Source organism: Pteropus medius, unplaced genomic scaffold (genome assembly GCF_902729225.1).
Source record: "Pteropus medius unplaced genomic scaffold, Ma_sr-lr_union100, whole genome shotgun sequence".
NCBI classification, from domain to species: domain Eukaryota; kingdom Metazoa; phylum Chordata; class Mammalia; order Chiroptera; family Pteropodidae; genus Pteropus; species Pteropus medius.
Genome location: NW_024352786.1, coordinates 11,051,195 through 11,069,239, shown reverse-complemented (window position 1 = coordinate 11,069,239; position 18,045 = coordinate 11,051,195). Strand labels below are relative to the sequence as shown.

Below are 18,045 nucleotides of genomic sequence, written 5' to 3'. Positions count from 1 at the left end.
GAATTTAGTGCTTTCTTTGAAATACATTAATTGTAAAGTTAAGTCCACTGTTTTCCATTTAGTAAAGGCAACAGTATAAACTTTAAAAAAAGCATCTGGGAAATGTGAATTTTAAGCGGTAGAAACATTAGTAGATGAATCATTTCAATGATGCTATTTAACGGAATGACTTCAAATTTTTTAAAGAAATATAGCTCTTTCTTAAAATAATAAATTACTGAGCAACCAAGCAGGGAGTGCATCTCAGGCTGACACAGGAAAGGAAGACTGGAACTCCACTCCTTGTCCCAGGAAAAACCCAAGGCCCCTCTTCAGAACACCTAGAACTCCACAAAGGACACTCTGGAAATCATTACACTAAAGAATATATAAATCCATGTAATGAACATCGGGTTTGGAATATGATAATCCAGGTTTGAGTTCTGGCTTTAATTTTCTTAATTTCCAGTTTCTATCCACATAAACTTGAAACATTACCTGCTTTATCTGCCTCCTTGGGTTGAGGTAATGATCGGTTAAGACAAATGTAACTAAAGAGTTTTGGCAAGTCTTAAGCATTAAATAAATGTTTATGATTATTTTTGTATAGTTTTTACAGTGTTTTTAAAAAGAATTTGGAATTGTAAGATGAAACAAAACAGTCCTTTATCTAAATACTGTACTTAAAAATTTTCTCAGTTGTAATAACCTTTGTTATGGCTTCATTAGTAAGATTAAAATGAGCTACTAAAGAATTTAGGTATAGATGGAATTAAGTCATAGGCTATGAGCACCAATTCTAACATTAGTAACAGACTTGAGCTCATTAATCTGTACTACTTCCTCAAGTCCCCTGGTATCAACCTCACACGATCAGCATAAGAAACAGGATGTGGCCAAAGAGTCATGAGAGCAAAGTCTATGATCAAAGTAGTTCAGCTCCATGTTCTAAGGAAGGTAACCAGTGCCATAGGGTTTTAATATGTAATTATTAAAAATATATAAATTAACAATTATAATATATGCTTAACAAAAGTCTAGAGATATCTAATACTGTTTAATCTTGAGCTTGAAAAAGATGAGGCGCTAAAGCTGAATTTCTATTGCTACATGGCAGAATGTCTATTCCTCCTACAGAGAATGTATTCGTACTAAGTAGGGATCTGAAATAACACTGTTACTCTTCCTAAGGCAGGCTAAGTACTGAATATGGTAGCATGAGAGGGATCTTTTTAATTCAGAAAAAATAATTAATAGTCTTAAGAAAGAAAAGAGTTATCCAATAGTCAAGTAAATCGGAAGACTGGTAGCTAAGGTTTAGGATACAAGAGTGGGGAAATAATAACAATAATTATTATCAGTATTATAATTATTAGAGTAGTAGTAATAGTTATATTTATTAAACACTGATATGCTGAGAAAACTGTAATTTTTCCTCATTTTACAGGTGAGAATATTGAGGCTCCGATAAAGTATATAACTTGCCTAATGTTAAGAAGGAGCAAAAATTTAAGCTCAGGCTATTTTCTAGAATATATAGAAAATCCTAATCTTAACCCAAAGCACATAAGATGTTCCCTTTTCAAATGACTGAAACATGGAATTCTCAGAGGATATTGGAATGAAAAGTCAATCCTGTCATCAGTCACAATTTTAATTATGCATGTAAAAGGAGCTATAAGAAACAATGGAAAATTCAAGACGTGAATTAATGCTAACACTTGTGATTTGCAACAGTACTCTTTACATCTATCTTTAGGACTCACCCGAATTATAATACTGCAGTCAGGTTCCTTCCTTTCTACATACACTTCAATTAACAAATCTCCAGCCTGGGAAACCTAGAAAAGGGCAGATGTGAAAATACCCAATCTAAGTACATTGCAAGAACACACACATGACACTTAACACAGACGTCCTAGTTCTACTTCTGAGCATTTTATAACAATGAAATGAGCCGATCTTCCTGTTAATAGCATGATGATACCCACTTTCCAAACATGATTGATTAAGGACAAGGAATCTACACAAATATTACAATCAGTAACAACAGTCACAATGATGCTTTTTTCTTTAAATCTCTTACTCAAAGTTTAGCGTCCTCAACCCTTACATTCTTACTGAAATAATGATTCAGCCACAATGAAAATATGCTGACTATAGCAACTGAAGTTCTAAGAGCCATCACCATGGAACAGGATAAACAAAATGCGCAGGGAAAATGAGCCACATGTAATTCTGCTTTAAGATGTAGTGTGGGCATAATATTGATAATTAAAAGGCAAAATAGGTCTTGCTAAATTTTCAGAGATGATCTGTCCAAAAATTGAAATCTGAGGATATATTAAGTCAGAGTTGTATTAAAACAACAAACAGAGAAAGTATATTTAGCAAGAAAAAATAAATGTAAAGTGATAAAATAAAGCAGATAATAAAGATAAGTTTTTAATCATCTTTAGCCAAGCATTAGTGCTATTTTGGGGCACTATTATACCTGAGAAGACATACTAAGTGAAGAAGATACAAGCCAGAAAAAAAAAGCATAAGGTATCACTATGTAGAGATTGACAGCATAATGTGGAGATTACAAAGAATAATGTGGAGATTACAAATGAATCTATGAAAAACATTGAGCAACTTTTTTTGGAAACTCTCTTAAGTTGTGTAACTAAATAATATCCATCATCTAATTAAAAAAAAAAAAAAAGATGAAACAATTATTCTGAAGTTAAATTTGCCTCAGAGGAAAACCTAACGAGTAAATCTGTGGGGAAAACATTAAAAATGCACTTTGAAGAAATATTCTTATTTATTCTGACACTACAGACTTAGGAAAGCTTATTTCCAATTTTTCTTTCTCACTTTCGATGCTACACAAAAATTTTAGGGAAGCATAGATACAGTGACATTTTTACTTTTCACTGTTTGCATAAACAACTCTCCAGGAAAGACACATTTTAAAAATTAAAAAAGCAAACACTACAAACTCATAGGGTGAAGCCAAAACACAAGCACTGCTAAGAAATTCAAACAAGGATAAGACAGAAAGACTGTCAGAAAAATACTCCAATGGAGAGTTGGATGAAATAGAGAAAAGCTCAAGCAAAAGAACATGTTTTTCCAAACACTTCGAATTTCCTTTCCCAAATATCCTACTTTATAGATAATTCTTTTATTTTGCTTATTTATACTTAATTAGAAAGCATTTAAGACTCATTTATTATAATATGAATACAAAAGATAAAAAGGCAGAAGGGTACTCATACTTTAACAATACAGAAAATGCTGCCAAAGATTATCCCCTGGGCTCACACGCTCCCTTACTGCATGACTGAAACTCTCCCAAAAAAGCAAGAATCCAAGACAGCAGCTAACTGCTAATGAGCCAGACTTTTTCCTGTTACAGCTAACTCCTCCGGAGGCTGCATTAATTACTTTGGGTCAAAATGGAGGAAATACTTCTTCAAGTAATTAATATCACAGTATTAGTACTAGGGGATCTAGGCACTAGAAGGAAGGCATTTTCTCATCTCCTTCAAAAGGAATGATAGCACTGATGACTATTCTAGTTAGCGGTGTATATTTCAGGAATGAGGTGAATTTAGGGTTTGACTAATAAGCTTTCGAGCTTCAATCTTTGAGTGTATTTCATAAATAGAATATAGTTGACCCATTTCTGTTGTTTGAATTGGTACCTTGAATCTATTACAATCCTTAGGTATTAGAAGAGGATTAAAGAGTAATTTTAAGCAAGTCCAATGAATAGTCATCAAATAAGGAAAGGTCCCCTTGAAAAGTGTAATGCAACCTGAACCCACAAATCCAATGTAATGTGACTGAGAAAAGCAAGAAAAAATCAGAAAAGTCAACTTAAGACATAAATTAGCATATGTTAGATCACACAGAAACATTCCGGCTGACACAATCATCCAAGAGCAGGCAAAGCAAAAGCATGTAAGAAATAATTTATATATTCAAAATCATAACGGAAAGAATCATTAGGGAGTCTGAATTTTCAATTTACTCTAGTATTTTTGGCTTCAAATGCTTCCTGTGAAATCCACTGGCAATTTCAATACTGTTTTATAAATGAGAACTGATTTTATAAGGGATACTTGATAAAATTAAAACTGATTTTTCCTTCTGTATTTTGAAAAAGTTACTTTAACATACTTTGGAAATTTGTATACATGCACCATGCTGCAGAATTACACAGCTATTTTATCTTGGTTCCCTTTGCCCATGACTTTTACTTTGCTTCAAATAGAAACTTGAAAATAAACACAACAATTGTCTTTACTTACAATAAAAGTTTTTGTTTTTTGTTTTTTTTTAATATTTTTTTTCCCTTTGGAGATCTAACTATTACTACTCACTTGAGTGTCTTTCCACTTGGTAATAAAGCTATTTTCTATGTCCATTTGTTTGACTTGATCTTCTGTAACCTGTTTAAAATATAATTTGGGACATTCTAATAAAATACAAGGAGTGATGGTTCTCATCCTCACATAAGTTTCTTTAGGAATTTAAAGACTGACAAGTATAAATGAATGAGAATGGCCATCTTAATCAGTGTGGACCCACACACCTAGGGCAAAAACAGAGCCAACGAGATGAGCTTCATAAAGGTCAGAACATTTTATTATGATACCATTTCAGGCTACAGATCCTACCAAGGAAGCCCCTTTGCTAAGGCGATTTAATAAGCAAGGGGCAAATGACTGGTTTGTTAGAGTTTATGTAGACTGAGAGACAAGACTTATTTCTCAAACGAAAATGTTCAGTAAGTGAATATGAAATTTCCACCATTAGTTAAGGTTGGATTTAACAAAGCTATGAAGATAACCATTTATTTTTATTAATGGAACAGTACAAATATAAAAACTAAAGAGAGCATGCAAAGCCACACAGTACTTTTTTTTTTTTAATTCTTTCATTTCTCAGCATCAGATTATTGCACAGAAGTTGCTACTGATCAAAAACAGTGGACACATACAGAAAGAAATAAAAAGATCGAAGAGCAAAAAGAATTTGACAACTCTGGTGTCCATTCCTATATAAATTAAGATACAAACTGTGTTATTTTATAAAAATACATTTTCTTTCCCTTTACTACTTAAGTAATCTTGTGATAAGTTATTATAAGAATGTTAGAACTTTACAAATAGTAACCTATTACATTAACCCATTTTATTTCATCTAGTATATCTAAGCCCTGGAAAACAAGTAATTGTATAAAACATCACTTAATGGAATGCTCAAAAAGGTTAAATGACAAAAATTGCCAAAAATAAATGATGGCGCTGGACCTCTGACATATATCAGGACCTTTGACTCATAATCCCTACCTTTCCCACATAGTCAAATCCTGGGCTTATTTCCTCATTTTTACTTCTTTAAACCAAGAAATTATCCCTATTCTAACAGTTTTCTGATGAAACATGAAAATATTAACTTCATAAAACGGCGAATTGAAACGTCAAATAATTAGAATAACTAGAGATGACTTAGTAAAAACCACAGAATAACATTTCAGAGTTTGTTTTTTCCAATTCAAGCACAATTAAAAGAAAACACTAAAATGCTTTCTTTTCAACTGCAGGATTTAACGGCCTGGTGTTTATTATCAAATTTGTAAATTCATAAGTTCACACCTCTAAGTACACATACTTAATGCATACACATACTGAGGAAGCAAAAAAATATATAAAAACACTATAAATAGAAATATCCTATCCAATAGGCAGAAGATAATAAAAAAGCTTTCAGAAACAGCCAAATTTAAAAAGCTAATTATAGCTGAAAAATTAAAGATCATATATAACTATCCTTTATTTTCTTCATTTTAAAATATTCATAAAGACCTGAATAAAAATATCCAAAAATATATTTTTTTGTTTGCAAGCAGTAACATCAAAACTATTTTAACAAGAAATGGGATATAAAATACTTACCTCAAATATTTCAACATAATTATCAATTAAGTCCTCGATGACATTCACTTCTTCACTAGTTTGTCCTTTAGTTTGAAACAAACAGGATGAAAAGGCCAAGGCCAAGTTATGGGTGTTCATGTGATTGATTTCTGAGCATTTCTGAACCCTGTTAAAGAAAAGCATACCTCATTATGACATACTTCTTTCTGAAAATTTTATAGAAAATTTTATAGTCATAATATCCATTTATCATTTTCTTTTAGCATACACATATTGAAAGTCTCTGATATACAAGGTGGAGTGATTCCAAGTTCTTTCTTCCAAGTAGCTAAGAGTCTAGTCAAGAACACAGAAAACTAGTGTTAAAGAAGATATTACTACAGGTTACAAAGCAGTACTTGAGTGCTAATTTAGAGGACGAACTCACTATATCCAAACAATTCTAGAAAATGGGACAACCTGAGGCTAAGACATAAAGATGTGCTTGCAGAACGGTATGGAATGATTTGTGGGACTGCAGCATAAATGAGAGAGGGAAAAGGAAGTAATAGCTAAGTAGGAAATAAGGCAAGAAAGGTGAATTGGGAGACATATAGTGGAGAGTTCCAAATTCAATGTTCAGGGCTGGGCTGCATTTTCCAAAAAGTGCATTATCAGGTGAGAAAATACCAAGCAGCAAATGTCTGTTTGGTTATTCAAAATAAGATAGTAGCTCTCAAAAAGTAATTGCCTAGTTTAGAAAGACAACTATACTTTTCTTTGATATAACGAAGAATGACTTTTTATAACGAACCGATGAATCAACTCTCCCAATCAGCAGGCTACTTTTGGGTCTTAGAAAAAGCACTTAAAGTATTCACAAATCTAAGTTCAAAGAGATTAAAAACAAAACAAAAAACTACAGCCATCACCCTAATAAAAGGATATTTACATTGATAAGAATGCATGAGATGGGAGCACTAAGTGATACACATGAAAGTATCTATTAATGTTATTTGTCACTGGCTATGTATAGGGCAGCTGCTTGTTTGCCTAATTACATTTGCAAACTTTTAGAATACACACTAAACAAGGGAGACCAACTCAATCAAAGGAATAAAGCAAGACTAAGGTAGGCACACCTGTCTTTTAAAGCAGAAATTCTAGTAGGTTCAAGAAAACGTGAGTAAACATGACAGCAATATATATGATAATGTAAAAAACTTATAATAAAATGTCAAATGGCATAGCGGAGATGGAGCAAGTGCAATCATCCTATATGATTTAGAAGATGCAAAAAGAATTACAAGTTGATAGAGAAGAATGTAATAACTGTGGACACCCCTCTCGAAACCACTTCTGTACTCCTATCACACTATGCTGTAAACACCTGGAAAATTTATCTGCATGTATGCCTCTGTTACTGGAATCTAAGTGTCTCACAGGCAGCGAGTGCTGCTTTAATCACACTGTAGTGCGTAATAAATATCTGGTGAATGGAATTAAGAAAATGTTAGTCATGGAGGAAGTAATCTTTTATCTAAGGCAGGAATGGAATTAAATGCTAAATCAACCTGACCTCATCCAAAGGGACCTCAAATTTTTGATGATACTAATCAAACATTCCCACCTTTCGAGATTTCCTTCTGCAAAAGCATTCTCCTTTGGTACTCTTAACCTCTCTTTTGACTTTCTGTTTCTGCCTTAATTTCTAGCAAAAGTAGGTACAATATAGTATTTCCCTTTTCTTCCTTTATTTCTCCACCCCCACATGTCAGTGTTTCCTAGGTTTTCATATTCTGCTGCTCAGTCTCTTCTCACTCAGGCCTTATCCTCAGAAGCCCAAGAAAGCTGTTTCCTAATCAGTTTCTCTGCCTCTAGTCTAACCTCTCCCCAACCCATCCCATTACAGGGGTTGCTATTCTAAAACAGATTTGACCAGTCACTTTTCACTTAAAGAAATAAAATCCAGATGTTTTTGCTTGAGTAACAGAGCCTCTCACCTCCTGCCAGGCATCTACAATCTCATTTTCTAGCACGGCTATTTCCTAGAAAATATGTTTTGCTCATATCTTATACTTATCTTTCTTTCATGCCCAGTTCCTATCTCTCTTTAAATCAGAAGCATCCCCTGGAGCTGAACACAATGAATGACTCAATCTCTCCTCTAGAAGTCCATGTCTTATGCTAATATTATCTGTATTAAAACCTGTCCCGATGTTGCTGTGTTTCCTTAAAAAATATAAAATGCCCCGCAGCACCCCTGGGAGTTCACTGTGATGTCCCAGGGCTCCTTGGTGCTCAGTTCAGGAACTGCTGACTCAAAACTATTTGTCATTTATGTATTATTATTAAATATTTCTGTTCACATGGAATCTTAAAATCCACTGTCCTCTACATAATAGAAGCTAAAATATATGTTAGGTGAAGAAAAGGAGGAAGGGAAGGTGGGAAGGAACTCGTCATCTCAAATTCAAATCTGAATTAAGAATTTCAAGAATAATGATGTGTAACTCAATGTTTAAAATGTTCACTTAATAAATTGTGGCAGCTGGGTCGCATTAAAATTTTTGATGAAAAAAATCTGTCTCAATGTCTCACAGGCAACATAGAGATAGGACTATATAATATATAAGCTAAATTTATATGGTACCATAACAAAATAAGTTTTACAGTAACAAAGTTTACATGTATGAGAAGTGGTGGTTGGCAAAGAAAGATGAAGAGATAAGCTGTGAAAAATTTCTAAATCTAGACTCCAAACAAGGTACTTTGAGTAGAATTTTCACAGAAATTTATTCAAGGGAGTACTGCATCCATGCAGGAAGCTACGACAATATATTCCTTAAGCAATATTTAATACGTGGTAAAGCCTTTGTAATAATTTTTGCTAATAGCAAAACAAACCTTTTGTTTTAACATTAAAGGTTATTTTCAAACATCCTCATCCTTCAGATATTATTCTTCGAGCTACCATAATATATCTTCTATCCTCCCAAATACAGGGGACCACATGCCCTGACATAGATGGTTTTTGACTTTTAAAATTTCTTCATCTGATCAACAGTCCGACCCCGACATATTAGAGTCAGATTAGGTATAAACCGATAATAGAGTTTCTGAAGAGTCCACCATGAGAAAATGCTTTTCCACAGACATATTCTGCTGTAGACTCCCCATCCCTATACTTTCTTCTCTTCTCCAGCTTTCCTCTAAAATGAATTTAAAAATTCTTGCTTATACACTGGATGTATTTGAGGATGCTGTACATGATTATTTTTAATTCATTTAAGAAACTCTCCAGTGCTATTTATCTGAAATGCATCTTAATTACAGAAAGAGACATTAAAGTGATAGCTTAATAGGAATTTCATTTTGAAACAACTCAAGATATGATGAAAGATTCATGGTCACATGCACAAGGTTAACCACAGTACTTTAAATTCAGGAAATAATTACATATTAAGGGTCATGTTTGAAATGAACTAAAAAAATTCATGAATCCACCTACCTGTAAAGGTGTTCAATAACAGCTGCCAATGTTGCTCGGTTGACACCTGGAAGAGTATGTATAAATGCTCTATATTTTTTAATTCTTTCCTTGTCATCCTGGGTATCTAGAGGTTCCAAAAAAAAAAAAAAAAGGCCTAAAATAGTAATCTGTATTACAAATTTGCCTTTTAGCAATATTTTAAAACAATATTCACAATCGTATTTCACTAAGTCATACAATCAAGTTTCAACAGAAAAATATTTGAACTTCTATAATTATGAAAAAGTATTTCCATAAACATTCCTAGGCTATATGCTATAGTTCTTATACTATGTAATTAAAAATGAAGCACTTTCTAAACCCAGAGCTGTATTTTATCTTCTACTTTAAGGAACATCAAACTTCACTTAACAGAAATATATTCAATTAATAACCCAGACAGGAGTGCAAATTATAGCTATAAGCCAAAAGTATTTTAACTCTGGCTATAAAAAAAATCTCACTACCTGTGTTTGAAAATGACATTTCTGATCTTTTTTCCCCTTATGAAATCATAAAAAATCTTTCTAAATCTAAAACCATCCCAGAGCTATGAACTGTACACTACCCTGCAGATTCATGCAAAGGAACTTTTACCAGCCCTCTTACCTTCAACTCCTTGGAAAAGGTAAAGGGACAAGAGAAAAAGCCATGTGCAGACTCTGATACTATGACACTGACTTAGAGGAGGATGGACCCTCTGAATTTGTCACAGACGGAACTTGGTTAGTCATGGAGAGGAGGACAAGAAGAGATTACCTTCCACTCTCCTAACCCCAAGAAGTCCAACACTTGAACAAACCAGACATAGGAACCCCCAAGTTCTGGTCTCTAGAAGATGTGTAGTGGTGGTTCAGTTTAACCTACGAGATCACAGGAGAAATAAGAAACCTTTCTTCAAATAAATAACTTGTGCTGACTCCGTAACTCAAGGGGATTGCACTTATATATTCCCTCTCAATTCCCAGCTACCTTTAGAAACAAGACTTTTTCATTTTCTGCTTAGCGCTAACTATTTTATCCACAGAAAGCCAGAAGCACATTAATGATTCTTTAAAAATACACTGTCACTTGCAAAGGACATGATGATCCCTGGGGAGGTAAGAAACTCTGTGACACTTTGAAGTTTACTCCTATTCAAAACTGCAACAGATCTTTTTGTACTGATTTAGCCTGCACGTGAGGTCTAAAAGTAAACATCATTTTGTCTTAACTGTGCTGGTAGATGACTCTCTAAAAGCAAAAGGGGAAAACACCCATATAACATTCAGAGACTATACTAGAAGTAAATTAAGAATTAACTATCATTCCTAGTGAAATCTAAACATTTGCCTTCAAGTCGTCTGGTTTCTAACTATAGAAGTAATTGCATTTATTCCATAAAATATAATTAATACCACTACACTTATAACAAGAAGTCACACTAGTAACAGTATATTTTCACAAATCCTACAGAAATAAAATAGATGACATTTTGAAAACAAAGCTTAAGCAATTAGAAAGTAGAACGTAAGATAGAGCTCAGGTCACACAGAAAATACGGTGAACTATTCAACTAGCCACAGACATCAGACAATTTAATAGTGTTCTTAGAAGAATAGATCATGTATAATATAAATAGGTCACATGCTACTGTAAGGCTTTCTTTGCCTTGACTGCACAAGACCCAAGAGAGCTCTCCTCTGAGGTCGCCCAGATTGTTCTGGTTTAGTCTTGTCAGATCCAACATAGGGCACTTCTGAGAGGTCAGGGTGAGCTACATTGGAACTAAAAGCAAAGGACTTTAAGGCTATTTGACTCAGTATTCAAAGCCTTCTCTAAGTAAATTCTCAAAGAATTCACATCCAAGAGAAAGGTGAATACATTCCTCTCTGACACATGGTATCATTTCCCAACTACCTCCTGCTGACAGACTGACATTAAAGATATTTTTGTCACTAAATTTGAAACTTCAGCAAAAGCATATTTGACAGATTTTTGATCACTAATTTTACAATAAAGAAATTGTAAGTCTTTATAAAATATACTATCAATAACTTCATAGTTATAAATGAAATAAAATCTTTAAAACAAAAATGAGGGTGGCAAGGTAAGAAGGCTTAAAGAGATACAATTATATATGTAATATAATTCCATATCTCGTATTGCAGAAAATTATACTTCACAACACTTCTTGTGATTAGAGTTAAACCAACTGATTTGAGAAATACCAGGAAGCAAATAAGACTTCTGAATTAAGTAGTTAAATTGTGAAAAGCTTTAATAACGATACTAAACTTTTCTTGCAGACACTAATAAGGGTCATTCTTGAGATTTTTCAAACTGTGGGTGTTTTGTGATGTTTTAAAAATTAATACCTTCAAATATCATATTTATGTTTTAGAGTAAACAAATATTTTCAAAGAAAAATTCTCTCTCAACAGAGGAATATCATATAATCAAATTCAAAGGTCATTTTCCAAAAAAATTCTAAAGCAGATTAAAGGTGCAAGAGAGAAATATATTAGTAAATTATGATATAATTCAATGACAAATTTTAAAAACTGAAAAAAATAAAGATTGAAAATCATTTTTAAAGCACTGTAGCTAATGGAAAATGTGATTTATTAATAAAGTAAATATTTATATATAAATTATAGGTATGAGGCAAGACTTACAGTAATATGTAAAAATGAAAACAGTTCTATTAAGAAAGATGGGATTAAAGGAAATTTTATATTTCTAAGTTGTTATTGCGGTAACATTTCTATAACAGAAGCTGTTTTGAATGGATATAAATATATCCATAAAATATATATATATATTGATTTACTGAAATCAATTTGACTAAATTAGTCATTTAATAAACTACTTCTCTAGGGTCATTTCTTAAATAGGTTCTCTTATACTGTAGCAAAGCTTTTTGACGTCATTAGACAGAATCTAGGGAAATAAAGATAGAAAGAGTAAAGAATTATTATTACATACCCTAAAGAGAAAGAATGATAGAAAAAAGCCAAAAGAGCCATATAGAGAAATCCTATAAAACTAATCTTGTATTAAACCTTTCATTTTAATCTTAATGAGAAATTAATAGCATACATGGAGTTCACTATAACACTTTCTAAGTTCAAGCAGAGTAAGCACTAAGGAAGCTACTGAAAACTAAATATATAAAACATTACGTATCAATGATTACCACAAATTTCTTCTGCGATAGATATAAACAAATATTGACATATACACAATTTCCTGTCTGAATCTTATGTACATTGTTCTATTCAGTTAAATTTTCAAATTATCAAAGATTTTAAAAATCTAATTATCCAATGAAAAGACAAGCACTTATGATGGTGCATATTTATATATATTACCTAAAGCAGAGATCCAGTATGGGTAGAGCTCCTTGGTAAGAAGTGCATCGTCAGTGTCAGAGAGAAAACTTTTCAAAACGTCTGTCACATCTTCGAGTTGATGTTTTCCAGCCCTCAATTTAAAGCTTCTTGCATCTTTTTTGAAACTCTCTAGGAGTTCACTTACATGCAAAGAATCACCATTCTTTTGATAGATATATTTGCACCCTAAGCCTTTGTTAAAAAAAAAAAAAGTTACATGAAAAAAAGTTTAAGATTAAAATCCACTTTGATATCTTAAAAATAGATCATATTTTTGTTTTGAGATGATGAGCGATACAAAATCATTATCTGAGAGTTAATAAAAAAAAATATATATATATATATATATATATATCATTATCCAAGAGGGGAAAAGCCTTGTCCTCTAATTTTAGTATTTAAAATGTAAACAAGATAAACTATTCCATTCTCACTTTTAGCAAGACTCTGGTCAGACTTGCCCCCAGTTCTTCATAGTATCTTTTTCAAATATTCTTTTATAGTAAGTGTCCTATCGTCACTTAGTCCCCAGAATACAAACCTGCCTCCATTTTCGCTGACAATACACAAGGTTCTCTGGTATAATTTTTTTCAATTCTTTACATGAACACACACACATACACACATACACACACACACACACACATTCGTAAATCTGTCTGTTCTCATTTTCACTTTCTAAATAAAGAATTGGGCCATCTCCTTTTTAAAATTATTAATTCACCAAGTGCCTCATATAAAATAAGAGGAATAGTAGTGGTTAATAGTAGGAGGAGGAGTGATGATGGCAACAAAGACGATGATACAAAATAAAAACCCTCCCTCGTCTCTCCCAGGTCTCCTGTCTCTCTTCCTTCCAAAACCAAGCTGAGCTTTCTATATTTATTGTTTTTACCATCTCACATCCCTGTTCATTCTTTAACCACTCAATCTTGCTTCTGTACCCAAGTCCCACTCTATTAGGACGACCTTTATCAAGAATATCAATGACTTCCTAGTTTCTAGATGCTTTTCAGTTTTTATCTAATAAGAATCCCCTGCACTATTTGATACTCCAAAGGAATCCCTGTTAAAATTATTTTAATCTCATGGCTTTCATGGGATTATGATACCAAATCTTTTTTCCTCTTCTTCAATGGCTACTCTTCCAATCCTCCATTAATTCCGCTCATCTAATATTCACTAATAATTCCAGGAATCAATCCTCAATTTTTTCTTCCAACTCCCCTCCCTACCCACTCAACTTCATCACTTCAACTACTACATATACATTTTCATGCAGGTTTTAATTTCTAAGATTTCAAATACACACACATACACACACACACATGCATTTTAATAAGCATGTATCATATGCATGCCACACACACACTTATACATGTGGACAAATCAAAATTAACTAGAGGAATTAATTTTCCTTCCTCATTCACTAACTCACCTTCCACTCTCAACATGTTCTTTATCTTGTTCCTCTATCTCTATATGGCATGGCCTCCTCCCTAAGCCCTTTCAAGTCAGAACCTTTCTTTCTCACCACATTTTTCTAAAAAAGTATCATGTCAGATAGAGTTTCATCATGACCTCAGTCTCAACTTTCCCCTTCTTTCCATCCCACATGCTGTTACTTAGTGCACTTGATTCCTCATAACTCTTGCCTGCTCTTCTTGTGCAGCCCTCCAGGGTGTCTCGACAATAATTAGAGTGTGATCTAAGATACATACAGGTCTACTGGTGTTACTATCATGCCTAAAAATCTGGATACCACCCTCTCACTGCCTGTAAGGCAAGACTGAAGATTTTACTACACTCTATAAGATGCACCATGAATTAGCCTAATCCTCCTTTCTCTTTTATCTATCCCTTCTCCTCACACTAAGTTCTGGCCGCACTGAACACCACGAAGTTCCCTGCACAGACAATGCTCCTCGTAACTCTACACATAGGCACACACTTTCCTTCTCCTCATTCTAATTAGCTCCTATTTTCTCTTAAGACTCATGGTAGGCACCATGCCTCACCCATGAAGCCCTCCATGATCACCCCTACTCTGGGTGAAATTTACCCCTTTAACACACGGAAGCCTGGACCAAGCCCGGAACCTCTCTACCGTAGAATTTTGTGAACTTGAGATGTAACTGTCTGCCACTTGTCTTTGATTCTCCTGGAAGGGAGGGGTCGTGCTTATTTTCTGTATATAGCAGCTACACATTGCCTAGAAGAATTCAGCTGGTATTCAATAAATGACCACTTAATGCAAGAATAAGCAAATTACACAAAAAACAATTATGACTAAGTTCCTGAGATATTAGTTTCCTGGTTGAGTGAATTTTTGATAGCTGGTACTCAAATAAGTTAACTTAATGTGAACTTGAACATAATTGTTTACATAAATTAAAATAATTTCCCCCAAGAGCTAACTACTGTAACTCACTTAAAAAATTAGAACTCCAAAAAATATACCATGAACTTGGTCAAGTTCGAATCCTGACACAATGAATACCAAAAAAATAAATAAATAATTGGCCTTTAAACTTTAACCCAAAAGTAAGGAAGTTCAAAATAAGTTTGACTTTACAGGCTCTGAGCCAACCAACTGCATCCTATAATGACTGGGCATTTTCTACGTTTATATTAAATTTCTATTCTACATGTTGATAACACTGGGGTTTCCCCCATGTTCTGCTCATTAAAAAACGAAATAAAATAAAGAGTCTTTCATTGGCTTTATTACTTTAATATGCAAGTTAATGTACCTTGTGTTAGAGTTACAAAGTAGTTATAATGTATGAAATTTAGTTGAAAACAATATAATGCTTAATGATTTTAAATTCAAATAAACACCACAAAGAAACTTCTGATTTCCCTAGAGAAACATTAAATTAGATACACTGGAGCTAGTCAAGTTATTTTAATCATTTGTCAGCTTCAGAAAGACTCTATGCCATTATGAAGCTAACGTGATGTGAGAATTCTCAATGAGGTAGGTTATGCTCTTGCCAAAACATAATATGTGTGCAATTCATTTATACCTGTGAGATGCAAGTGCACTAATAATGAATAAGTAATAAAGATGATAACCTTCTCTCTCTCTCATTTTCAAATAAACAGATGATTACAGCTGATAAAAAATATAAACATACTATCATAGAAGGGGATTTCATAGAATAATGTGATTAAATGCATATTTACAGTAGACATAATTAAAAAACAATGAATTTGAATATTAATAATTGTACTTGTATTATTTATGAAATAATTAAAATACTTAAACTGATACTCTTCCTAGAAGAAAAGAGATTAACATACACAAAATAAATTTCCAAATATTATTTTCTTCATAGGCATTGTTATTTGATATTATGTTGCATATCAGCTTACTATCAGTTGTCATGCTTAAACAGATGATTCACGGATTTGTCTTTAACTTTTTACCACTACTGCTGTATTTTCAGTACTAAGATTGGCAACTGGCACACAGATTCTCAATAAGTGAGTAACAAATTAATAACACAGTGTTTTACTGCAGTTCTCTCACTGATTACACTTTCTTTTCAAATTAAAAACAGTCAAAGACATTTCTAATTTTAGAACAAAAAAAAAGTTAATATACCTTCCAAAATACCAGATCAATCATTTCACTCTTTTCTACATTTGTAATCTAAATCAATAGCATTTATCTTCGGATTAAAAGACAGAAACATTTTATATTAAAAATGCAGTTAAGAAATTTCTACTTTTTAGAGTATTAAGGAAATCTGCAACAAAAAGGAGGAATTTAAAGAATTGGTAGTAATGTGAAAATAAACATGAAGAATAAAAGCATTCTTTTACTTTTCAGGCATATCTAAAATACTACCATAGCATATTAAAATGAAGCTGACCGTGTAGGTCTCAATCAAGTTGATTTTTTTTTTACCTGAAAACTATTAAAAAAAATCCGTTACAATTAAGAAACTATTACAATTAATACCACAGTTCTTAATATAAACATTATGACCTATAACAGGTAAATGAAACACACACACACACTCACACACACACACACACGCTTTGTATGCATGCTTAAAAAAAGTAAATTCTTTTTACATATTGTCCTATAGTCTACCATTTCTAAAAATATGCTTAGGCAACACTTTGCATTCCATTTCCCTAGACTTTACTGTAGGCTTGTAACGTGTGAAAAATAGTCTTTATTTTTATATACATTTTATAATATAGATTCTTTCAATATGTTATTTATATTTTATGCATGTAAAGGAGAAAGGAAATGGTAAAAGTACATTATATAATTTAAATGAGTTTTATTGGAAGGACTGGCATTTAACTGAACAGCGACTGTTTTTATTTTTCACTGATGTACTTGCAAATATAAAGAGCTCTAATTCAGTCCAACGAAGGTACCACTTAAAAACTGCAAGAATGATACTATGAGTTCTAGGGGTTGAATAAAAACTCTATGATACTTACCATACTGTGTAACAAATGCTATACAGCTGTTCACGATAATGGGAACGTCGTTTTTGCTGAGCTGCTGATCTTGTAATGCATTACCATCTGTACCTGCTGCTTTTTCAATTGCAGTATGCCAGACTGTGAAATCTAACTTCGTATGCCCATGGATGTATAATGTTCTGTAAAGTTTAAAAAGCATTTCAAATTATAATTTTGCTTTAAAAAATACTTCTAGACAGATAACCCTTAAATCTATATACATGTGATCTTGTCTAACCCATGAGAAGAAAAACCCTCCATCTATCACCAGCTTCCATTCAATTCCTCTTTTGCCTGTACAGTCACATCTATCCATAGAGAAGAGGAAGTGCTCTGAATTTGTGGTCTCACCTTTCATTCCCCGACCCCTTTTATTCTCTTTCTGCATAACTCAACTGCAACTGTTCTGACTTCTAATAAATATCTGTGGCTGTATTTTTCAATATTTTAGAACTGATGATTTCTTAAACAAAAGACAGAGAGAGACTGAAAATCCACCCGCCTTAAGTAATAAACCATAACACTAATTAATTTTTAGACACCTTCACACTTTGTTTGTGTGCCACAAACATCTCAAACCTTTCTGCTTCCTCATACCAAACTGGTACTATGATTCTCCACTTATCTTGCCAGAAATTTAGGGTTAATTGTAGATTGGTTCTCTACTACCCCACCTTGCCACTTCCCCATGAACTCAGTCACAAAATTCTGTCGGCTCCAGTTCCCTGGCATATTCACTCTGCCTCCTCTTCAT

The 18,045-nt window shown here is 33.0% G+C and overlaps 1 protein-coding gene across 2 annotated transcripts in view; it reads right to left on the bottom strand.

The window, feature by feature from the left end:
* ARAP2 (ArfGAP with RhoGAP domain, ankyrin repeat and PH domain 2) overlaps window positions 1-18,045 on the bottom strand; it is a 157,461-nt gene that overhangs the window by 43,739 nt on the left and 95,677 nt on the right. Inside the window, exons 20-25 of one of the 2 annotated variants that reach the window (XM_039848861.1) lie at window positions 17,268-17,431; window positions 12,780-12,992; window positions 9,406-9,511; window positions 5,934-6,081; window positions 4,356-4,424; window positions 1,746-1,820 (exon numbers count right to left, since the gene is read on the bottom strand). In XM_039848861.1, coding sequence (XP_039704795.1) covers window positions 1,746-1,820; window positions 4,356-4,424; window positions 5,934-6,081; window positions 9,406-9,511; window positions 12,780-12,992; window positions 17,268-17,431 — 775 coding nt within the window. The remainder of the gene's footprint in view (window positions 1-1,745; window positions 1,821-4,355; window positions 4,425-5,933; window positions 6,082-9,405; window positions 9,512-12,779; window positions 12,993-17,267; window positions 17,432-18,045) is intronic. The other variant, XM_039848862.1, reaches the window with a different exon arrangement.